General features: G+C 39.5%; 2 protein-coding genes across 3 annotated transcripts; one reads left to right on the top strand and one right to left on the bottom strand.

Moving 5' to 3' along the window:
- The first annotated feature begins 1,563 nt into the window (after positions 1-1,563).
- On the top strand, positions 1,564-6,297 carry LOC144476351 (uncharacterized). Its single transcript, XM_078193148.1, has 6 exons — positions 1,564-1,626; positions 2,856-3,167; positions 3,593-3,685; positions 3,884-3,943; positions 4,017-4,137; positions 4,502-6,297. The coding sequence occupies exons 1-6, from the start codon at positions 1,564-1,566 to the stop codon at positions 6,178-6,180; spliced, it is 2,328 nt and encodes a 775-aa protein (XP_078049274.1). The 3' UTR covers positions 6,181-6,297.
- Positions 6,025-25,556, bottom strand: Nep5 (M13 family metallopeptidase neprilysin 5). 2 transcript variants are annotated; one of them, XR_013495011.1, is made up of 19 exons: positions 25,416-25,556; positions 19,010-19,262; positions 17,894-17,966; positions 17,728-17,825; positions 16,520-16,576; positions 15,857-15,914; positions 15,459-15,649; positions 14,599-14,836; positions 13,318-13,612; positions 12,308-12,584; positions 11,907-12,062; positions 11,522-11,757; positions 11,337-11,446; positions 11,177-11,235; positions 11,023-11,071; positions 10,259-10,449; positions 9,321-9,493; positions 6,399-7,299; positions 6,025-6,304 (listed from the first exon to the last, which is right to left on the bottom strand). XR_013495011.1 is itself a non-coding variant. In XM_078193133.1 (18 exons), exons 1-18 carry the CDS (start codon positions 25,416-25,418, stop codon positions 7,126-7,128), a joined length of 2,691 nt encoding a protein of 896 aa, XP_078049259.1. In that variant the 5' UTR covers positions 25,419-25,556; the 3' UTR covers positions 6,363-7,125. The 2 variants fall into 2 exon arrangements, 1 of the variants encoding a protein (XP_078049259.1); XM_078193133.1 differs by lacking the exon at positions 6,025-6,304 and having other exon boundaries at positions 6,363-7,299.
- Between the last annotated feature and the right edge of the window lie 523 nt (positions 25,557-26,079).

Raw genomic sequence — 26,079 nt, 5'->3', positions numbered from 1 at the left:
TTAGGTATGCGACAGTGAAAGTTTCATGAGGTTGTACATTAATGCAGTACAAGCACGTCTCTAGCGTTTCCACGGAAACCTGGACTGTGGGAAATCCAATTCGAATGAGATTTTTCGGACACTTTCTAGGACGCTACACGTTTTCTAGCCTTCGCTGTCGTGTTACGATTACTAAACGTCTTAGGAGGCTCCCTATAAAATCACCTGGAATTGATCACCGCGTGGAAAGGTCGTTCGTGTCGATCGTGTAAACATTTCACCAAAATTTGTATCAAGAATTTATATATCTTCTCCATTCTTTTAATCTTTTAAGCACCGTACCCTTTCAATTCTTGCACCATTTCTGCTGGGACAGTTGAAACGTGTTCTCACTTTTCCACTTCTACAAAAATCAAAATGTAATATGTCGAAATTTTCATATACACGTTTTGATAAAATATTAGCATTTCGTTTTGTTGTTTAATTCACATACAAATTTCGATAAAATATTAGCATTTCGGTTTTATTTTTAATTCACATACGAATTTTGATAATATATTAGCATTTTGGTCTGTTTTTAATTTACATACAAATTTTGATAAAATATTAGCATTTCAGTTTATTTTTAATACATATACAAATTTTGATAATATATAAGCATTTGGTTTTATTTTTAATTCACACACAAATTTCGATAAAACATTAGTATCTCGTTTTATTTTTCATTCGCTAAAACCAAGGGAAAAAATCGAATTTTTACGAAGTTCGACTAAAAAACGGATCAATTTTTCCATCTTTTCTCTTTTCAGTAATAACTATTACGGTCTCAGAATGCGTCGATCGATTTCAATAACATTATACGTACAGGTCACCTAGATCTACGAAATCTGTAAAAATGTTCGTTCCAGGCTGCATTAAAACAACGAGATTTCCTTACTTTTACACCGCAAATAGAATCCTTTTCCTCTAAAGAGAATCGCCCGGAACTTATCGCAGGGGAAGAAGACAATTTCGTAACAACCAATAAAACTGTTGCACGTGGCAGCGACAAAAAAATCAGATCAGTATACCGCGCGTGCCCCCATTAATGCACGAGCCACCGAAACTTCTTGTTATCGGGATCTTTTAAAAGCATCCTCGTCGCGTAACGAAGACTGATAATGGCCGCGTGTTCCAAGGGACGTCTGGCCAGGAAGAGAGCCAGCAAAAAGGAGAAAAAAAGAGGACGAGTGAGTCCGAGGGAAAGAGTTGTCCGAAGATTTGCATAAATCATCGTCGACCCTCTGTGACGGAATAAAGCATCGGGAGTAAAACGTTCGGAAGATGGGCGGGAAGAGCGGCGGCGGGGCACCAATACAAAAACGAACGGAAAGAATTCTGTCTTCTGTGTGCAAGCACGCCCGCGACACCAACACACACGCACACGGGCTGCGCGGGTCCCCATCGATTTAGGAAACGCTCGGGACATCTTTGCGGCGTAGGCCTTCGGAAGGAGTCAATTAAAAATCTAGTTCTCCCAATGCCAACGGATTGTGAAATAAACTGGAGGGAGCATCGTGTATAAAAGGTCGAAATATCTTTGGGATGATACTCAAATCCTCATCCAATCATCACCCGCTCAACATGAGGCTCCTGCTGATCGCTCTGGTAAGGATCCTGTGCTCTGTCGGCCCCTCGCCATTTTCATACGCGACACCTCTCAATTTCCTCTCTTTGCTACCACCGTTATCAGTACGACCTTTGCAAAACAAAATTGTTGTCTCGATTGCAACAAACGTAGAATAAAATAGAACGTTCCCTCTTTTCACAGATTCGATAGATTCTTTTACAATTCTTTCGATTACAAAACTTTATGATAACTACAATAAAATCTGACGCGAGATTTTATTCAAAAGCTAGAGAAAGGTCGAAATTATAAATCTAAAGTAGAATTAGAAATGTAAAATTTCAAATCTAAGGCAGAATTAGAAATGTATAATTTAAATCTAAAGTAGAATTACAAATGTAAAATTTCAAATCTAAAGTAGAATTACAAATGTAAAATTTAAAATCTAAGGTAGAACTAGAAATGTAGAATTTAAAATCTAAAGTAGAATTACAAATGTAAAATTAAAAATCTAAAGTAGAATTAGAAATTTAGAATTTAAAATCTGAAGTAAAATTAGAAATGTCAAATTTCAAATCTAAAGTAAAATTTCAAATCTAAAGTAGAATTACAAATGTAAAATTTCAACTCTAAAGTAGAATTATAAATGTAAAATTTCAAATGTAATTTACAAATTTGAGTCGTAAACTTTAAAATCCGATTGAAGCGTCGAAATTTAAAATCCAATTGAAACTTTGGAATTTAAAATCTAAATTTGAAATTTGAGATTTAAAATCCAATTTAAAATTTGTGATTCAAACTCCAATTTAAACTTTGAGATTAAAAGTATGTAACCTAATTTAAAAATTCCCCTATCGCGACCATTCTATTTTCTTCGCTCTTTTTTATCACAAATGCAAGACGTCTCCAGTGTCTAGCTCATTTAAATTTAAAGAATTATAAAAGTAAATCATTCCTATCTCTCAGGATTTCTTAACAATACGTTGAATAGCAACATGATAATTTCTATTGAAAGTATAATATAAAAGAAGATAAGATTATGTATACAGCATAATTGTGGAAAGTCATATTCCAATAACCTTTCTATTAACATTAATATTTGAATTATTTGTGGAATTATCCGAAGCATGCGCCTTTTATTGTTTCTCAGCGAAACCGGAATACTTCTCCCGTTTTCTTTGTCTCGACGATTCGCAGAACGCATCCTCCGAGAACAGGAGCCTACGGGATCGCGCAAAATAAACCTTATGTAATTCGGAAACTATTTCAGACCTGCCTGGCAGCTACATCAGCTGCGCCCCAGCCGAAACAGAAGAGGGACATCCTGCCGGGCGACCCACGCTATGGAACCGATTACCATCACAATCATCACCATCACCCGGAGACTCTCGTAGAGACCACAAAATCCGTCGGTGGTTATGTTTACACTATCCCGGAGGCTCCGTTCCAATTGCCGCAGGAAGTTTATGGACCCCCTAACTATCAACCGAGTATTCCCGTGAGCAACGACTACTTGCCGCCGGTCCTCGACTTGAAGTACACCGCGCCGATCCAGAAATACGGAGCACCCGTCGGAGTTCACGTAATTATTTCCTTTTTATCTCCGTAGAAAAAGAAAGCAATATCATTTTAAACGAAACAAAAAATATTTACCTTTCTATTCGGAACTTATCGTCAGGTTTATTTAATTTTATATATCTGGTTTATTTAGTTTTATTTTTGATATTGGTGAAAATTAATTCAACGTGTTTCTAAAGCGGTATGTTTTACTGACAGAAAGTTAAACAAATTTGGAATTATTAATCCTTTCTGGGTATATTTCTATATAGAGAAATATATTTATATATTTATATATATATATTTTTTTGCGTTAAAATGTACAGTTCCGATGATTATTATAGCGATATTCGTCCTAAGAGGATTAAGCGTGCGAATATATTTTGTACCTCATCTTATTGTTAACAAAGTAGCTTGATCATGAAATTAAAAAATGGTATGTCATTATAGGTTCCTTTGGTTACACCGACCTTAGAGCCAGCTGTCGTGGACGTGAAGACAATATCGAGCACGTCGCTGCCACTTCCACTTGAGAAAGTAGAGGTGCTCTTCAATATATGAGATGCTCTTCACTATAAAGCAAAACCATACAAATTACATTGTCAAAAATATTTCTGTTTAACCTTATCGAGTCTGAACACATTGATACTATTATTTAAAAAAACAACAGTCAGAATAGAAGTCATACGATTCACATTGTTATAATTGTTAATAATATAACTTATTATATTATATTTCCAGTCAGTGACTCTATCACCGCTGTCCACGTCTTATGGAACTCCAATAGTAGATCACGCGAAGGTAAATGAATATTTATAGTAAAAACATTCCAGCTGTATTATGACGCGAATAAAACACGGACCATTCTTTCTAGACCACTGTGGAGACCGTCGAAGCCCCTCTGAAGACGGTCAAAACCGAAATTCATGGTCACTCTACGCTGGACCAGACGAAGCACGTGTCGCTGGTTAAAGGACACTCACCTCTCCTCCACGGTAAAGAATAATCCTGTTCCTTTCCCTGGCAAAACGTAATTTCCATGTGAAAACCGACAAGATCCGAACGATCATACACGTAGTTACGTAACGCCACGATTTCAAAATACTGTCAATACATTTCGGAGCGCGTCGATCCACGACAAACAGCGGCGAAGCTGTAATTTATGTACGAAATATATTAGGCGGTGCTCCTCCGCATATACATCGCGAAGTTTTTTAATATTCATGCCGGAGAAGAACGTCTCTCGCCAGGTGACTTTTCCATTCCGACTTTTGTTTTACATATTCTAAAAGACACGGTAGCGATTAAATCATTCTCCTCCTAAAAAGAGCATAAATCAAGGTATCACGATTATTGCAGGATTAACTCAGATCGCCGCCGGAGTACAGAGCGTTCCATCGGTAACGACCAGCGTGACGAAGAACTACGTCAGCGGTAGCCTGGTCAACAAAAATCTGCCAACCTTGCACACCACGGTTGGCCTGGTCCCGACCTTGAACCACGTCCCGTCGATATACGCAAACGATCACGCCACGCTGACCGGAGTCCACGCAGACTTCACGAGATACGGAACACCCGTGACAACGGTTCACGGATTGAACACCCTCAATGCTGACGCCAGCTTGTCCTCTCTTCACGGTTTGACGTCCGTCAACGTTGCAGCCCCCGTTGCTCAACTGCACGTCACCAAGAACCTTCCGACTCTTCAACACCAAACCTACGGACTGTCCCAGACGAATTTGCATCTTCCGGAATCCCACACTCACGTCGAACACGTCCAGCCTGCTGTCGAGACTTTCCAAACGGTGACACCCACGCCCCTCGTGCAAACCGTCCACTCCTATCAGCCGTCTTACCAGGCCTCGCTCACGTCTTTGGGAACCCTGCATCACCAACCCCTTCAAACCGTGCACACCTTCCCATCCGTGAAGACTGTGGACACCTTGACTCACGTCGAGCCAGTTGGCTCTGTGAACACCGTAAAAACCTTCGAAAGCCTGACTCCGGTGCAGCACGCGCCTGCCGTGCACTCTTATCATTCCCTGCCCACTGTCCAACCATTTACATCGGTGAAATCTGTGGAGACCTTGAGCCCAGTGCACCACGTAGAGCCCGTGAACACCGTGCACACTGTGCACACCGGCCAGCCGCTTACATCGGTCAACACCTACAAGACCTTGACACCGGTGCAGCACGCAACTACACTGCATTCTTACCAGCCTCTCCCCACTGTTCAGCCAATCACATCGGTCAAATCATATGGGACCTTGAACCCAGTGCACCATGTAGAGTCTGTCAACACTGTACACTCTGCTGTACAGCCGCTCGCATCGGTCAACACCTTGAAGACCTTAACACCGGTGCATCATGCAGCTGCTCTGCACTCTTACGAGCCTCTGCCAACCGTCCACCCAGTCACATCGGTCAAATCCTTCGAGACCTTGAGCCCAGTGCACCACGTAGAGTCTGTCAACACTGTACACTCTGTCCAGCCTCTCACGTCGGTCAAATCCGTGAAGACGCTGACGCCAGTCCATCACCACGTGGACGCTGTGAACAGCGAGTCCCACTCGATCGACACCGTAGAGACTCTCCAACATCCGGTCGACTCTGTGGACGTGCTTCCAGCTGTCCAAAGAACGCACACATACACGACCGGCCCCGTGCTCCAGAAGAACGTGAACGTCCAGGTGCAGAGAGGACCGATCGGTGACTTCATCTCGAATCTGGAATCCAGCTTCCCGTCTCTGCCATCCAGCTTCCCGTCGCTGCCGTCCTTGCCTCAGCTGCCGTCGTTGCCGTCGCTGCCGTCCTTCCAGTTCCCGTTCGGACCAACCACCAGCACCACTCCCAGTCCGATCGAGGTCTCCACCAAGGTGAACTCCTACGTGTCCGAGGACCACAGCAAGGACTCCATCACGGTCGACAACCCGCTCTTCCGTGTAGACAGTGTGCCAAGCCACGTGGTCACTCAGCACGTCACGTCGTCGAAGGATTACGTTCAGCCCACTGACGAAAACGGCGGATACATCTATTAAAATCAACGGACGCGAACGCTTCGGGGATCAACCTGTTTAGTTTCTGTGCGACGCCGGCGGCTGCCCGAACAAATGACATTTTCTCCTTAGCTTCGAGCCTCTGTAGCGACTAGAACGCCGGCCCCTAAACACGCGGGAGGAGTTAATCAATTCAGGAGTGCGAATGCGAGCAATGAATGTATACACTTTGTAAGTAAATAAAATTTTTTTTATTTCACCTATCGAGAAAATCGATCACAATCCTGTCTAGACGATAGCAGTCGTCTGTGGAGCAGCTGCGGGTGGCGTGGATTAGACGTTTATAGTAAATAAAGAAGACTCGATGATTTCTCAATCTCGCCGAATCGCAAAAATAAATTGGTACGAGGTTCCAGCCGCTTGACAGCTGATATTATTATATTACGGAACGACTTCAGTGGTCTTACGTGGTAATAATTGAAACTTTGAGTATTAAGTTACTCGGCATAATCGTCGATAGTGATTAGAGACTGCAGACTTCGTACAATTATTCACCCTTTGCGCTCGAGTGGCGACTCTACGGCGCCATTAAAATTGTGTGATACATTTCAAAATTATTTTCATAGATATTGCCAGAGGCTAGATTTAAGAAATTGTTTAACAAAGTTGTTTAAAAAAGTTTAACAGTTAGACGAGTCACGAGGCTCAATATCATATGCATAGAATGAATTCTGTTATATAAAATGGAAATACTAGATGCCAGAGAAATTATTTCAGATTTCCAGTTGAAATGCCTTCGAGTGCAAAGGGTTAAGGAAATACATTTTTACCGAACGTTGTTCTACAACGTGTTCCTTCGCCATAGAACTCTGCAGCCGTGAGATCGGTCGTAGAATTCGTCCGTGCTTCGTTCGATTCTATGAGCAACATGAATGTAACACTCTAAAAAGTGGACCCTGTTCCGGTTCTTCGATCTCTCGGCCATTTTTACCATACATGGCACTTCTTCGCCGGGTTCATGTTCGATCCCACAGGACACTTCCAAGCCTTGCTGAACTCCTCGGAGTTCTTCAGCACCCCGTGGAGCCTCACGTGTCCCGGACAGTGGGTGTCTTGTAGTATCCACTCCAGAGCCTCGGACGTATAGGTCTCGCACCATAGCTGAAATCAAACGGAACTCTGTTACTCTCGCCGATATTAACGATTGCCAATCGAAGCGTTTCAGATAGTTCTTATTTCACTTATATGTTACGTCGCATCAACTACACTTGCGATTATTAACACGTTCGTCGCCGTCAATTAGACACGAAAATCCCCACATAATTAAAGCTATTTATTGAATTAAAATAAAACTGAAAAGTTCACATTTATCATAGGGGATGACATTAGAACACTTTCGCATTCGAAAAATCATAGTCGAATACATTTTGCTCGAATATATTGCAATAAAAATAAATTTTCAAAACTGGTCAGAAATTAATGTCATCCAGACATGGGTGACACGGCGACGAACAGGAAAAGTGTATTGAAACAAATGGGGCACATTTTGATTAAATCAATAGCTTTCGAAAAAGATATGCAGTTTTATATACTCGCTTAAAAATCCGATATATCATATGCACCAACTTAATAACTTGTCCTATTTGCTTGCTGTTGTTAAGGTTATCGTGGAGGTTTGGTTTCATTTGTTATTTAACGTGGAGTTCCGTGTACTCGGAACAATTTAGAAGGATTTGTTTTATCGTTATTTGTGAGTTGCATATATCGAGTATAGTATAGTGGAGTACTAGTATAGTGGAGGACTAGTTTTGGAGATTAACCCTTTGCACTCGAGTGGTGACTGTGAGGCACCATAAAATTGTTCTATCACGTTGCAAAATAATCTTTATACTAATAAAGTTAGCATTTTAGGAATTGTTAAGGTTATGTTCTGTCGCTACGAATGACGAGAATCAATCACATATGCATAAATATACATTGTTATATAAAATGGAAATACTATAAAGCCAGAAAATTTACTTCAGATTTCCAGTTAAAATGGCTTCGAGGGCAAAGGGTTAAAAAGGAGTGTGTTAGTTTCGAATGGCCTATTCTAATTCTGTTTATCGCTGCTTGTCGTTGCCGGTCGAGGTTCGCCGTGATTGAAGGAAAGTTGAATAAATAACAACTGATCGAATATTCACGAACGGAGAACGAGATTTCGTGTTATTATAAATAAGAAAGCATCGATTAGACGATTGATGTTTGCAAAGCTCGTTCGCCGTCGTTCGTTAGCTGTCCGATTATACTGCAAACCGTTTTGCTCGATCGCAAACCTGTTCCTCATGAATTAAGAATTCAGAACACGTTGCAAATGAAGATCGTTAAAAATCTTAATGGCTCGACAGTCCTTACGTAATGTTATTTTTGATATTGTTGATTTATTACACGGAGCTTTCGCTTTTCCACGCTCTCAATTATTATCTATTCTCATTTTTCTATTCTCATTATTATTCTAGGTTAGTCGAGAAATATTTATATATACAGAACATTATCGATCCAAACAGCTTAACGGATTAATGTCCGAATAATGGACCAGTTACTTGACACTAAACCTACTGACTGACACGTGTTGCTTCATACAAATATTTATTTAGTTTCTTCGCTATCGTTCTTAAGAAATTTATTTAATTTCTAATTCGTACGAAAAAGCTGGCAGAATTTTAATAATTTAGAGTAAAGAATATAAAGCTGGTTATTTTGGCTGGTACGATAGGTTTAGTGTAAAATTACAGTCTAATATAAACAATAGTGCAAGTACACTAATATTTTAGTGTAATTTATTTATTAATTAATTTCATGAATAGCATTGCATATGTATCACCGCGATAATTTTGATGTCGTAGAATCGAATATCTATTGCATTAAAATGTTTGCGAACATTCGAAAGCGACCGCTTAATTCCCGCGAAAGTCTGCGCATAATTGATTTGTTCGCATAAAAATTCCCAGTCTAATTACGAGTATCGACAAGACCGATTACCCGGTTCGTTCCTCGGTAAAAGCTTTCGTTCGGAGCATCGGCCATTCAGCCTCGAACAACGAATCTCCATCAAGAGGGATCGCCTATATGTATATTGAGTAATGGCAGAACGAGAGAGAGAAAGAGAGAAAGAGAGAGAGAGGGACGCATTGGCATCTTACGTGCGCGAAACCGAGGAAAACAAGCTGCTCGTGAGTCAGATGAGTGAATCCCGGAAGTAACGGCTCCTGGCCGTGTCTGGCCTTCCATCTTTCGTAAGCGATGACAGCCTCCCTAAGGCCGCCATTATCCGCTATGTTCTCGCCCAGCGTTAGTTTCCCGTCAATGTAATCGCCTACCTGCGTATGACAAACCGCTGATCAAAATCTCGACGTCCACTCGAACTCGTCGCGATTCATCATCTATCGAGTGATATCGAAGAGCTAGGCCTGGAGCATCGTTAAAAATAGAATTTCCGAGCACGTGAAACTCTGACCGATTAACCCATTGCAGTACTTTTATCTTCGCAAGTTACAATTATTAAATAATTTTCGATTCGAATAATTTCGTCAAGGAGAAATAAAATTAATATTTATAATGTGCTTACAATTACTTCGGCGCTTAAATATTAGTGGCAAAAAGACAGGTAATAAGACAGTAATAACATTCTTACTTAACAGAATTATTGTTAGAAATTATAATCGCGAGACAGACTCGTCAAAGTACGGCAAGGGGTTAAGCATCGGGACAAGTAAGAATGCATAGGGAATTTTGCTCCATGATCATTCAATTCAGGAATATACGTCAAGAAAACCTTGAAGAGGATTCTATCCAATGGTGAACATATTATCAATAATTTTAATTAGTTAATTGGGAACGTTAAAATGATATCTTAATAATTAATTCGTCTGTACGAATGTGACTGTCACATAATCGAAGATAATTAAGAATTGTTGTGTATTAAATATTAATACCAATATCGTGTATTAAATGTTAAATCAAATACTAAATATTAATACTATATTGCGTGATGAATATTAATATATAATAATATTAAATATAATATAAACTAAATAGGTATATTTGTTAAATTCGTCCGATAGAGTTAAGAATCGAAGACTTGCCTCCTCTTCGTAGTAACTATTGTAGTGATTAATGAAACACTCGGTCTTCGCAGTGTACTCCGAAATAGTCTCGTTGGTCCACCACTGCCTCACGTTGCCAACGCTATCGTAGTGTCTGCCATTGTTATCGAAACCGTGTGTCAGTTCGTGGCCAAGCACTGTACCAATAGCGCCGTAGTTTAAAGCTCTACGGTCAAAGAAACATCTTAGAGAGTCGTACGAAATATACAGCAATAAAAAATGTCTATAGCAAAAACCGATTTCTTCGAGTGCTTATATTTTATATTATGTTATATTGTATTGTATTGTATTATAGTATTTTGCCATTTATAGTTGGATTACGTAGACGAATCAATATAAATCATTAGACTATTAAAAATACATATTATGCTATTAACCCTTTGCACTCGAAGCCATTGTAGCTGTAAATATGAGACAATTTTTCTGGTATACAGTATTTCCATTTTAAGCGACAAAATGCATTTTATATATACCAAATTAAATCTTGCGATTCATACCAACAGTTTCACGTTTAACAATTTTTTAAAAATTGAGCTTTGTTGCTATAAAAATGATTTCAGAAGGTGACAGAATAATTTTAGTGGTGCCTCAGAGTTACCAATAGAGTGCAAAGGGTTAACTTATTAAAGAATAGATATATATAGGTATATTATTAAAGAATAGATATATATATATATATATATATATATATATATATATATATATATATTTAGGTATATTATTAAAGAATATATCTTACTCTAAACCCAGTTCGTAGAACGGGAATTGGAGGATTCCAGCTGGTATAGCTGCATGCATATCAAAGAGGAGAATCAAATAACTTGTTTATCGTCACGAGAATATTCACATACAGACTGCTTCGATCAAAATCACAGAAAAGCGTTGATACGTACTTATGTGATTGTACTGGTACGTGTGAAACGCGTTCACGTCCGTGGGATCGGTCGCCCAACTAAAATACGAAAACAAACATATGAATTATAAAAACAATTCTGTACATTAAACAGTAGCTAGACATAGCAGCTTCGTAACGCGTCAGACTGTAGAACTTACTATGATTCGTTGTTATAATTAAGCTGTTGGAGGCACTGCAACTCGGAAATCGTCATCAGCCGTATGATCTGAACCATGTTGCTCAAATATTCTGTCTCCGTGAGCTCTATCTGAATACACGCGAGTTAACTTTCTTCACCGTGCTTCATTTAATAATTAAAAAAGTTCAACCAATTATCCCTTACGCCTTCGTAATATTCGTTGAGGACGTCCACATCGAACAGCCAATCGGGGTAGCCGATCTGCGACTCCATCCTGCGATTCTTCTCCAGCGTGGCGGTTTTCGTCTGCTGATCCATCCAGTCGGTCCTCGAAACCAGCGAGGCGAACGCGTCCTTTATGTCGCCCAGCATCTCGGACACCCTTTTCCCCTTGTCTTCTTGGAAGGACGGGTCCACGTACAGCCAGGAGACGGCCATTCCTACGATCGTTATAGGTCGCGCGATCAGCGAGCCATCGGGTTTCGCAATTAAATCCCGAGAGAACTTTCCACCGTTCGCGACATGTACGCGCGGCATTGATTTATATTCTGGAAACTAGAAACGATAATTGAGAGAAACTCAAACCGACCCATCAGCTCGTTCACGGCGACAGCGCACAAGAATGATTTCGACTCGGTGATCTCGACGCTGGCCACCTCGTTCACGTATGTCAACCAGATGTTTCTCAGGTTCTGCGGCGAGTGAGGCGCCACGATATCGATTATGATCCACCAGATGTACGTCTCTGAAATCATCGAAAACATAAGATCATCGAATACATGCATGTAGATAATTATTATTAGGTCTACAACTAAGTTCTCGCTGTTCGCCTATAGATGGTTCTCCAGCAATAAGTGCTGGTCGATTTAGACATAACCAAAACGTCATGAACCATGCTTAGACATCTGGCAAACAATTTTTTAGGAAGTTAATAAGTTCACCTAATAATAGTTCACCTAAAAATAATTTCTAAGGAAGAAATAAGTTCACCTAATTCCTCCTCATCCGTAGTGGCCACCATAAGGGCGACCTGCTTGAGGTACTCGAGATCGCCGATCAGCAGCCTGTCCTTGCCGTCCAGATCGATGGTGCCGACATCCTTGAAGACCATCTCGATGAACGGCCGCCATAACGGTGCCGGCGTGATGGTCGAATTATATTCAATTACGTAAGCGTCGGTCAGCTCCTGGAGCTCGTCGACGGTCATGTAGTCGGCATCTGTCGGGTCGTCCTCCCATATGCTCTGATTACTTTCCAAACGAGATAACTGCGGCAACGTAATTCCCATGATCATACGGCGTGCCGGCTCGGCCCGCTTAATCGGCGGGTCGCTTGTAATTGGCGGGCGCTTACAACGGTGTTCGCCGTAATCGGAGATACAATCTCTTTACAGAGAGAATTCATTTGTTTAACACGTCGAGCGCCACGCTGATTTTTAAGGGGGTCCCCGTCAGGCCACGCGCACCGCGTAGAAGCCCTGGTACTGTAGGACCAATGTTTCTTCTCACGGTAGAAGATAAAAAAATAAAAAAATAAATAAATAAATAAGTAATAAATTAGTAACAAATTTTCTGTAATTCCATAAAATAAATAACCTGACATGGCCTAAACGGAAAGTCTAGTGTCAACCATATATGGCTGACGTGGCGCTCAACGTGTTAACCCTTTCGGTACGAGCGCCGGATATATCCAGAGCGCACATCTGATCGGCTGTGTGGACGAGCGCCGAATATATCCGGCGTCCGTGCATCGATCGGTATAAATAACAAAAATGGATTTCTCTTTCCCGAACCTAATATCTCTTAATATTTTATATTAAATATCTTTGAAGCTACAAGCAACACTTTTGTTTAAAAATTGTCATTTTTATTTAACATTTAGGAAATATCTTCTTATAAAGAACAGGACTGGTCATGTGCGGCGGCATTTTTCGCACCGATAGGGTTATACGAGTAAAAGGGTAATTGCTCGTATCGAAAGGGTTGAACGAGAGTACTCACGTAATAAAAGCTGTTGGACAGCTCGTAAAGATCCTCCACGACTTCCTCGAGTTCGTCTTCGCTGATGAATGGCAAGTCGCCTATGTCGGAACAGGCGTCCATAGTGCCGTTACTAACAACATGCTTAATAACTTCGGTCATGTAAGCCAGCTCCGCTTTCTCGTATTTACTCGGCTCTTCGTCGTCGTCATCGTCGTCGTCATCGTCGTCGTTGTTGTCTTGGTCTTCCGCGTCGTTCGCCAGCTTCCGTAGACGCGATCTGATCGTGTGCAATCGTTTCTCCAGTTCCTTGTCGCTGTCCGACCATGGAAACACGATGTTCGCTGAGCATTCGCATTCCGGAAACACGCGATTACGATTCTATAAATAGCCGCCGGCGCGGCTATTAAAATCATTTAACGTGATACTATATCGGCTATCAAGGACGCGTACCTTATCTTTTTTCATGCCGGTTTCAAGGACGCTTCACCACCGAGAATCGTTTAAAACGTGCCGCGATCGATGTGGATGTATTTCGATTAACTCGGTGTTTAGCGCGACCAGATATGCATCTTTCTCCAATATTTACTAAATCGATCTCGAAGGGACGGCTTTTGTCTGTAGATGATGCGATAGGCGGCACGTGATATCGATCACGATGCTTCGACAAACGAAACGGAAATAGAAAAGACAGGCCGCAATTGTGCGGCTGATCGAGATTAGCGAGTTTCCTGTCTATGAAATGGAAATATACTTTCAGCTTAGAAGTTTTGCTGCTGGATCAATTATTCGACTACGGGCTTTAGTAATTTATAATGCAAATGCTTCTTCTTGTATCGTCGGTAGACTATTTCTATGATTATTAGATTTTTGTTTAGTGTAGATGTCGGCAGTCTAATAACTATTCAAATGTAGATTAAAACGTTAAAAGGTGGAATTATTCAAATGCAAATTTCCTTCAGGCTTAATTTACCTTTTAACGTTTCGGTAAGCAGAAAGATGTTCTTTGATACAGGGTGTGAAAGAAATGGTAACTATAATTTTAAGAATTTTATGCTGCGACAAACTCCGCGAGCGATTTTCTGACGAACTATATGAAGAAATCAAGAGTTCAATCTCTACTCATAAGGTTCACGTAAACTTGACAGAAACTTGACAAAAAAATTGACATAAGCTTTACACAAGCTTGACATAATATTTACGATTAATTCTCCCCGATTTAGTGTATTTCTTGGACACTCTGTAGAAGGTTTGAAGCGGTGTCGAAAGGTGGTTCCAATAAAAAACTGAACGAGATTATACTTCGGCAAAGGGTTGCTCATGATGGGTGTGTCCAGCAGCATGATGTTATTGGTGGTGTTCCTTGGATCGGGGATCACGTCGAAACCGAAAAAGACGTCCCTTCCGAGAACTTTCTTCACTCTGGCCATCTGTTCGATGTAACTACCCGTTTTCTTGGTAAACGCTGATGGAATCGCTGGCAAATTGAGCGTCTTCAAAAGGTCGAACAATGGCGCGAGTCCCAGCTCGTCCACGGAGTCTGAAAAAGAAATCAGATTTTCAATCTGTTTGCTACAATTCTAGGATTCGAATTCTTGGACGTAAACTATTTATGTTAATTTGATTTTCTCGCATTTTCGGCGCAGCAACGTATAATGAGAACGATTATAATAATAATAATAATAGTATTATTTTATTAATATCTTTTGACGTTATTTAACGTTATTTGACACTATAATAACGTGAATTAACGTTATGTAACATTTTCTGACATTATTTAATATTATTTAACGTTATATGACATTATGATAACGTCATTTAATATTTTTTGACTGAAAGATTATTTAAGAACGTAATGCTTACAATAGAGGTAATGATGTAGCAAGGCTCAATTGTTAAAACTAATAGCTTATAAATAAATTCAATTGTGTTGAAACAATTTACGAAAGAAACATTGTTCGGAGAAATAAATATAATAGATATCTTATATAAATATAATAGATATCTTATATAAATATAGTAGATATATTACGCAAATATAATAAAATTAAAAAATGACGTGCAATTAATATAAATTCCGTGTGTTGCAATCTATGTTTTCTTTTGTATAACATGCGATAGTTTATAATGCACGGTAGAGAATAAATTGTTGAACGAAATACCAACGTCCACGCAGCTGTTGTACAATATTTTTGCCTGACCGACAGCCCACGGTTCATTGCTTTTCGTAGCATTGTCCTTCAGGAGTTCCCTAATTTTCCTAAAAACACGATCTCTTCGTTCTTCGAACCACGAATGGGTTAAACTGCTGTCTGGTACAGGATGTTCTTCGGGCCAATTCCCACAAGCGTAGCTGCAAAAATATATTTCCGTTAGAATAACAAATTAACGCGACACGAACTAATATTGACGATAAAACATTTATGCATTAACAATAAATAAGCGTCTCTGTTTTTCAGACGAGTGATAACATAAAGTGCATCCTGCGACATGTATGCGTATCGTAAGTTTGCGAAGTGCTTTGAACAAAGCCACCCTTGTTGACAAATCGCGTACTCACTTATAAAAATCTTCACAAGGATCTACAGATGTGTCCATAGATCCTTTCAAACTAGCAGCTGGCAGAATAAAAATTTGATGGATTACGTGGAACTATGTTTCCCTTGTTTCATATCTTTCTAACAGGAATTCTTTATGGTATTTTTCGATAAGTTAAGGAGGAACGAAATATTATTACATATTATTATATTACTACAATTTATCGACCGGTCAACCGGTCGTAAAAATGTTCGTTTCTATTTTGATTCTATTTATCTTATTAATCGCGAAAGCTATTTAATATTTGAAAATTTATATAACAAATAATAGATAATAAATAACAAATTATGTAATAATAGATAATAAATTAAGGGTTACTATGGCAACCGATTCACAGGCTCCCGATCGGGGGGAAAAGCCGGTTTATAGGCTACCGATCGATAAAGTGTTAAATATTATGTATAGTATGTGTACGTTTCGTTTTCTTAAAGTTATGATTCGGCTAAGTGTAAATAAAATGAGAATCGGTTGAAAAACTATTTATTACCAGTTGATAAAACCTCATCGAATAAAACGAAATGGATGATGAATAAAAAAGAAACAATTAAATAGATTGTTCGCTACTATAAAAATCCATCCCCGAAGAGGTTAAGTTGTATTAATAAAATGTTGCTTTCACACTCACCTATACGGACGCACATCTCACTTTCGCAAAGCTTCGGCGGCTGCTTGCGAATGAAGACTGTAAAACAGTATAAATTATTAACACAAACTTACGCTAATAATTATGTGTATGTAAATATTTGTAATTAAATTAAATTGAACGAAAATTATTCTAGATCGAGATACAGCTTAAAGCTAATAAACGGTATAATTATTAGCACCAACGCAAGTTAATAATTATGTATATATAAATATTTGTAATTAAATTAAATTGAACGAAAATTGTTCTAGATGGAAATACAGCTTAAAGTTAATATTTTGCGGCAAATAGTCTCGGAAATTTGTCTTCCCGAATAACTAGACAGATCGTAAATCTGTTTTCAACCACGCAGAATTACGTGTTATTAAGATCTATCAAAACAGGCTGTGATGAAGTATTACGGAGATACTAATCGCCGCGGGTTTAATGAACTGACTCAGCAAAAGGTAATGTAATCACGCCCGTCTATCAAATTATACGCTGTTTTTGCCTCGATCAGTCGCGGTTGCATTAGCCGTACAATTAATCCAAGCAGACGCGGAGGCAACAATGTAAACAAATTTATGCAAAATTTTCTTGAATAAATGCATAAGGTTGCAGATTACATTACGTCACATAACTACCACAAAATTCATTAACCAACTCTATATTAATTTAGGCGTTTTTCTATTCAATATCGTAATTATCAATTCGTAATGAAGTTTGATTTATTCTATGGCATATTTTAATAAATTGAACCCACTAACATAAAATTAATAGAATATGTTTCAATGGAAAATCGGCAATTACAATTTTACTTTCTCCTCGTTAGATCAATTCCGTTGACATTATTAATTATACGCTTATAAGATTTATTAACCAACTCTATATTAATTCAGACATTTTTCTATTCAATATCGTAATTATCAATTCATAATGAAGTTTAATTAATTCTATGCGGCATATTTTAATAAATTCAACCCAATAACTTAAATTTAATAGAATATGTTTCAATGGAAAATCGTAATTATCACTTCGTAATGAAACTTAATTAATTCTATATGGCATATTCTAATAAATTGATCCCAATAACTTAAATTTAATGACGTATGTTTTAATGGAAAATCGGCAATTACAATTTTACTTTCTACTCGTTAGATCAATTCCGTTGACATTATTAATTGTACGCTTATGTAATTAAAAATACTTACACAATATCGAGAACGTCAAGGCAGCTATAAAAAAGAGGATCGTCAACAGAATGAACAGGAATATCAATGAATTCGGTACATATCTTCGTCTCTTGAAGCTGGAATAGAAACCGTGCTAATCGTCTGGTTTTAATCGGGGATCAAGCGATCTCGCGCGTTCACTTACTAGGCACCTCTGGATCTTATCGGCACCAGATTCGCGTTGCTGGCGATCGTGTAAATAGACTGCGATTCATCCTCTGAAGAAAAGAAAAAAAGAAACCAATGCCTTCGTGACTCGCTTTTTACTTTTATTTTTATTTTAACATCAACGCTTACTGTTTGAAAAGAATCCAAAATTTACTCGTCTCCAATTTTCGAAAATGATATTTATATTTATAAAAATATAAAAAATTCATATTTATATAAAAGCGTGGTTTTGGAATGAAAAATTCATTTTCCATATTTGCAATGGGAGATCGAACAGAGAATAGAAAATGTGCTAATAATGAATGAGGATAGGAAATGTGATGAATAATAAATGAGGATAGGAAATGTGCTAAATAATAAATGAGGATAGAGAATGTGGTGAATAATAAATGAGAATAGAAAATGTGCTCAAATACTAAATGAGATCAGAAAATGTGCTCGATATTAAATGGAAATGGAAAATGTGATGTACACTGAAATTGAAACAAAAAGACAATCGAAATAGCTGTTGACCAATATCTAAGGCTTTTTATCTATTGCAGCACGAGTATGTCTTGGAAGCCAATCAAAGCACGCGATCTAAAACAGCCCTGGTAGTAAAGGTATGAAAAGTAGCGCATCTTGAATATAGGAAAATAAATCCATCAAAATTCATATTCATATCATTTTGAAGTACAAGATTTATTTCCAATATTCGCAACGATAAATCAAAACGGAGGATAGAAAATTTGCAAAAATAAACTGCAAAATGACGAATACCAAAATTAAAACAAAAAAGGTAATAAAAACAGTTGTTGACCAATATCGAAGCTCTTTCATCTGTTGCAGCACGAGCCAGTCAAAACATGCGATCTAAAACGGACCCTGGTAGTAAAGACATGAATGATAGGGCATCTTGATTACAGGAAGAGTCGAAAGGAGGACACATATAACCGCGCCGTGAAGTTAAAGTCTCTGAATGAAGCCGATGGTAGACCTCGTACGACAGAAGAAACGAATAAATTTTCATCGCAGGAAGTGCCACGGGGTTATAGGAGATCCAGAAGAACGTCGCTACCAGGAAGAGTCGAATGAAAAGTATAAATATACTCACTGCGCTCGTTCATGCTGAATGGCCCACTGACCGGATCGAACTGACGACACTGAACAACCTCGAGGGACAACGAGCTATCCATACGTTCACATTTTCCTGGTTCGCCAGTGGTTCTCGTTACGACGTCCCACAGCTCGTCAATTTTCACCGGACCCGTCGTTACCTTCACCCCGGCGACGCGTCGCGCCCCATTAGAACGGCAAGTCCCGCTGACTATACCGTCGTGAAGTTTTAATGAAGTTCCGCCTCGGACCTGTTGGCAAGTTTCCTGATAGACCGGCAGATTTCTATAATTTCTACAATGCCGCCATCCCCTTTGCCGACCGGAACAACCGAACGGAAATTGAGGTATTCACTACGAGGGCGAGTAATTAATCCGGAACCCTTTCTGTTTTCACGGGTAACCCCTTGCGCTACAATAACGTGTCTGACACGTGATAAAAGGTCTCATGCAAGTTCTGTTAAATGTGAATGTTAGTAATTTCTTCTAAATCAAATTGAATTCTTCTATTATCGAAGTGTAGAAAATGATCTGGTTCTATTAAGGACAAACAAGTGCTCCATCAATGCAACATGAAAGGAGTCATAGTGAAATATGAAAATACATTTCATCCGATTTATTGAAATGATCACGTTGACGCCGTGGTGACAATAATTTTTAATTAGACTGTGAAATTCATTTTTATTGCGAGATTATGCCTTTTTTAAGGATTCATTTGTCGTTTAATCTACTGCAGGTGTCTCTATATGATAAAATCCTTCACAAAGATTAACAAACTTTAAAGTCGATTTTCTCGAAAACGAAATCTCGGATAAAAGAATACCAAATTTGCATGTAACTGAATATTACTAGGATTTTAACAATGCGAACAAGTTAGGCTAATAAGAATTACTACGACTCATCATCTTCTTTTAGTTTCATTGATTAAATAACTTTGATATTGTAGGAATTTTTGCTATTAATATTCGTCACTTAATGTGGTGACCAAAGAGTTATAATTATAAGTAAATCTCTCAAAACCGTGATCTTGAATAAAAATCCTCATCCTATTATTTATTAAACGTTCCTATTTCCTATACTAGTTTTAAATTTTTATTTAAAATTTTTTATTTTAACTTACAATTTTTTATTTCAACTTACAATTTTTTATTTTAACTTACAATTTTTATTTTAATTTTAAACTTTTTATTTTAGTTTTAATTCGAAGTTCGCACTCGTTTGATTTAAAAATTGTCCGACACTGTCGGTAATTGCGAATCGATAATCGACCGTAACCAGATCGTTACGAGCAACAATAGAAAACGCAGGATCAACGAGAAGAACTAAACCCGTTTCACCGGCGATTGAATTATTTACAATCTAAACATTCGACGGGAATTCTGTGGAATACTGTCAGTATTCTCTAAATAATGAACTTCCTTCGTCACATCGTGGCGACCTTCAACGCAATCGACATGCAGGGTTGATTATTAAAACATGTCACGAAAGGCAGTGATCGATGTAACCGTTGTCACAGTCTAGACCGCGGTGCGTAACATAATCGACATCGCGGCACCGAATGATTTTCGCCGGCCCTCGGGTTAACATATTACCGCGCGGAAGTTGCAATTTACATAAGCAAAATTCCGCCGCGGCGATCGACAGCTCGACAGCGAAGATTCGTCCGTTTTCCTTCTTGAAAATCACGTCGCGACGGTTAAACGCGTCTTCGCACGATTTTGCCACGTTACACGCACTAATGCAATCACCTTTATCTGTTTAGAAAATGTTCTGCAACCCGGTGAAAGCGGAGAATCGAGTGAAATGTGCGTATCACCGTTATTAGGTCGCGTAATCGGTGAGGAACATCTCGGAAACGGAGCGCATGGAAATCGGTAATTGTTTATGTAAGAGGCAATCTATGTCTGACAATGTTGACCGTTCGGTAAATTATAGAACAGAGTTTAAAAATCCAGTAAGAAATTATAGCTCCACTTCATAACTTATGGTAATGAAAGACGTATTAGAAATCGAACTATGCAGCTGAAAATGTCTGAATAAAGATGGACGACAGTTCGCTTCACCTTCGTATCCAGAATGATCATCGTCTAGCTAAGACAACTAAACAATAATCAATCGACTAAACAGTAATATAAAAAAACAATAATATTAAACAATAATATCGACGTCTTGTATCATTCTGTTAATTATTAAACGATCATGTTTAACCCGTTTCACTGCGATTCCTTCCACGCTGTGTTAATTAGCATTTAATACTTTCTTGAATAGGGCTAGACTTCGATTTGAAATAAATTAATAATATTCTAAAATATATATACACTTCCAAAGAAAAAGATAGCACACGCTTTCTAAAAAAGATCAATAAAAGTTATGTTTATATATTACTAGAAGGTAGTCTTCCTGTATCATTGGCACATTTCCTGTACCATAATTATAAAGCGAGAAATTAATGATAACACATTTCCTGTACCATAATTATAAAGCGAGAAATTAACGATAGCACACGCGTGCTATCTTTTTTAGGGGAAGTGTAGCGTCGATTGAATCAGTTTATTAATCAACGAAATTTGCCGCCTGCAAGGGTCTTCTATCGATCGACGCTATTATTCTGCAATGACCAGCAGAAAAAAAGAAAACAGAACAACAGAATCGATGTGTTCCGCAAAAAAGGTGGTCGACAACGTCGGCATCGCGCGTCAACCGTAGGCGGTTTAATCGCGTTACGAGTTGCCACAACGTGGTGCCGGTTAATCGCAAATGTTGCAAAAATAATATCGAGTAATATCGTATAAATTTGCATTCCTGAATCGGAGATTAGCGGCGTTCACTTTGCAATTACCCGCGGGGTAACGAATTCGCAATTTTCCATTCGGTCGGCCGTATTCTCGGGAACGCGCGAAGGTGGTCGACGAAGAAATCACGGGACCCCGGAAAAAAAATTCCATGCGCCGACATAGAGCGACATTGTCGCCCCGGGGGGAAACCGCCGCGAGCGTTTTCCGCGAGAACTAGAATTCCCTGTGACATTATATGCCTTTCGTTTTCATTCGCTCGATGGAACGGAACCTGGCACACCCGTCCATTAGAATAAACAGTCCAACGAATCGCGGCCGATCGGGAACAGAAATATGGATTTTATTATGCCGATTGCGTAACCGGCTGATTATTGCCACATTAAATCAATCGATTACGAATTCTAATGGAAGTTGACGCGATACTCGTATACGATCAAATATACGACCAGGCGGAATAATTTGATTTTTTTCTATAATTATGCACGTTTCGATATCCGTTTCGAAAGGATCGAAGAAGTTGAACGACCTGACGACCACACGCTTCTATTTCGCGATCATCGAGAGAATGACCACCTGTAGCGAGTCTCATGGTCATCGTGGACGGTACGAGAATTCGTGGTATCGTAAATCCCAGAACCGTGACTTTTTTTTTATTCTTTCCGCGAAAAGGAAATTGTTCGACGCGTTTGTAGAAGTAGATAATAGGAATCGCGGTCTGAAGAAAGCGTGAAAAATGTAAATCAACGCGGCGGTGGCAACAACGTTATACATTATTGTAATCCGATCAGGAACGTTCCGTAACACTTAATAGCTCACCCGGCGGAATTATCTAAACAGGATTAAATTTAATTGCAACTTTCAGTAATTACAATTATGTTATTCTCTACCATGGCACGGCGCCTCTGTTCGGTAGAGCGACGGCACAAAATCGTTGCCGACTTTTACCTCAATTATCTTGTTGCCCAAGATAGGAAATAATTAATGTAATTGGTTCGGGGCATAAATAAATAAGTAAGTAAGTAAGTAAATAATAATATAATACTTCAATATACAAGTAACATTATTAGTTAAAGGTATTAGTTAAAGCTCTCGCGCTATAAATGGCAAATATTAAAAACCAATCTTTTTTTGAAAAATATTACATGTTGCAATGTTGCTTTGAAACTGTCGCAAATGATGCTCTGGATTTTTAATCTTCAACAGAAATATAGGATAGCCAAATATGGAATATGAAACTATATTTATAATACTATTCAAGCATACGCAAATTAATGTGTTAAATAAAACAAGGTTTCTTAATATTTAATATTTCTGTCAACATTTATTTTTCGTGATTTTGGACTTATGTCAATTGTCAATTAAAAGGCTCAATTAATCCATGGCCGTATTTTAAGGAGCCAGATTTATGGTGGAGATTTCTAATAATATCTTGTTAACTGTAACTATTATTTCGTTCTTTTAAAACTGAATCAAATTCAGTCATTTTGCAATCAATATTTAATCATTCTAGTAAATGTATATATACAATAAATATAAATTTTCATTTTTCCTGAGAAATTATTACAGTCGAAAAAGTGCTCACCATTGTAATGAGAAAAATGATACAGCAAGGGGTTAACTATTAATCGCGAAAGGTATTTAATAATTAAAAATTTATATAATAATATTGAAGCTTGTACTACAATTTAACATATTCATGTTAATAATAGATAACAAATTAAGGGTTACTATGGCAACCGATTCACAGACTACCGATCGATAAAGTGTTAACTCTGCATACGTCGAATACTTTTCAATTATTACGATGCTAATTATTATTTCATCAAATTCGAAAAGGTTTGCGCTGTCCTTTAATAATTCAGAGCACAATGTACGGATCTAATTTGATAAATCTCGCGCGCGACAGTTTTATCTATCTAAAATGTTGGATGAAACTTTAATACCGATTTTCATTTCGCGACAGGTCGCGAGAGCGCACGCACGCGGAACGCGAGGAAATCCCGATTGGTTCACGCGATACCATAGAAGAAAGATGGGCATCGTTACAGAAAATTGCAAACAATAGAGTTTCCCGGGGAGCTGGGCGCGTTAATTGCTTCTGGCCGTTAAATTCCGCGGGAGTCATTGAAATTCACGCGTAATAATGTAATTAGCCGACTCGGGCGGGCGGGCGGCCCTTCCGCGATCCTCGAGCGATTTTCCTCGGCTCGGTTGCCCAGCCAGCGTGAAAAATGGCCCGCGCGGAGAGCGCCAGCGCGGCCCCGTAATTTATTATGCGAGATTACGAGTGTCAAACCGATTACGCAACCGTCGGAGAAACACCGGGAACAGAACGATCGATCGCCGGCCTGAGCTCTCGCGATCGACGTACACGGAAGAACCGTGGGCCTCTATCGCGAGCCGATCGCCACGCGATTCGGCCATTTTCCGGTTCGCTTGTGCGGAAATACGATGCACCGTAATTGTCGAACGTTGTAGCAATCTTTTCGATATCCCGCCGGTCGGCGCGTCGACCATTGTCGTTGATTTTTTCTGTTCCGATTTTTTTGTTCCGCCTCGAGTACGATCGCGAGGGAGAATAGATCGTTGGGATCGCGATCCGAGCAGACGACGAGCGAAGTCTCGAGCGGAGCGATTGATTTTACAATGCTGAAATTTTCTCCGAACGCCGGAGAGCCGCGACCGAATCGCCGAAACGATTATCGAGCCAAAGGAAGTGTGAAGTCGAACGCGCGGCGGATCGCGCGCCGGTGCGGAACACACGAATATCCCCCTGAATGAATTTCATTGATCCCGTCGCGATGACTCATTCCGCTCTTTCGGGCTCGATCATTTTCCTTTTTTCCTTTTTCCTTTTTTTATCGACGAGTGCGTCACGCGCTCTCTGTCGGAACCATTTTACCATTGGCGCTTTCACGTTGTGCAAGTCTTACGGCACGAACTATAGCCGGGTGCTCTCGTTGTTTTGCCCGTCTCTGTGTGTGTGTTTGTTTTTTCGTGCGACTGCAATTAGACTAATGGTCGCCGGGGCATGATCGATACACTTAGTGCGGTAATTACGAGGAAAACGGATTTTCAGTGGGGGGGGGGGGGGGGGGGCAGCGACGGTGGAACGCGTAATTCGATTAGGATGCGAACGTTCGGATCGCGCCTTTTATTAATCGCCTAGACGATCGAGTTCACTCCTCGGAACGGTCAAGAAACGGATCCGGTGGCACAACGTCGTCGTCACTCGGCGCATGAGAGAGATCTAACCCTTTAGCTACAATGAGCGCGTATACGCGGCCAGAAATGCTTCCGTGAGACGGAGAGCGCATATAAGCTCTCAACACAAAAAAGCTATAGTACACATAACGGTAAAATAATATATATAAGAGCAATTCGGTCCGTAACACAAAGAAATAAATAATATTGTTTTAATACAGCGATATACAGTTTTTTGATTATTGTAATATATTTTCACAAAAACGCATCTCTGCCGTAAAATTTTGCCGTTCCAGATGGACATTGTAAACGAATTTCTACCCGCGTGGTACGACCGGCACGTCTCAAAGTCTGCCGTAGCCAAAGGGTTAAGAAACGAGTAAAAGAATTTTAGCCGGCTGTCTACCATCGTTCGCGGTTCCGTTCGGGGCGATCACAGTTATCCGGGATGCCTATTTCCACTGGAAGAATGTCTCGGACACTTCGAACAACGGCCGCATGGTGGAATTGTTAAAGCTCGAGGACGCTCCCCAAAATATCCGCAAAACGAAACAAGCCGGCGTGTTTTTCTCCCAGTACAATGCACTGCGAGAACAATGGCAGCAGCAGGTTGAACGTTCTGTTTGCGCGATCCGTTACCCTGACGACACATCGGATTGATTTCTATCATGGGTCTTCCCCGTCGCGACGCTCGCTGTTACCGAGATATGCGGACAGCTGTCAACCTCCTTGGATGCTCGCCGTTTTGCATGGGAGGAGATCGAATTGGAACATGCACCAGCAATGTTCGTTTCTTGAACCCTTGAACGAAAGGTTGTAATGAAGGGGCAGATTCGTGACAATGATTTTTATGCAGGATTTATTAAATATGAATAGGATTAATCTTTTTTTAACCAGTTAACTGTGATTGACGAGTATACTCGTCGTGGGGAAGTGGCAAAATTTTGTGTATTGACGAGTATACTCGTCTTGAACCCTTGAACTGTAATGAAGAGGCAGACTCGTGGCAATGATTTTTATGCAAGATTTATTAAATATGAATTTTAACCAGTTAACTGTGATTGACGAGT

This window comes from Augochlora pura, chromosome 2 (assembly GCF_028453695.1).
Source record: "Augochlora pura isolate Apur16 chromosome 2, APUR_v2.2.1, whole genome shotgun sequence".
In the NCBI taxonomy this organism is placed as follows: domain Eukaryota; kingdom Metazoa; phylum Arthropoda; class Insecta; order Hymenoptera; family Halictidae; genus Augochlora; species Augochlora pura.
The sequence above is the reverse complement of the archived record's forward strand: the minus strand, read 5'-3'. Positions and strand labels throughout refer to the sequence as shown.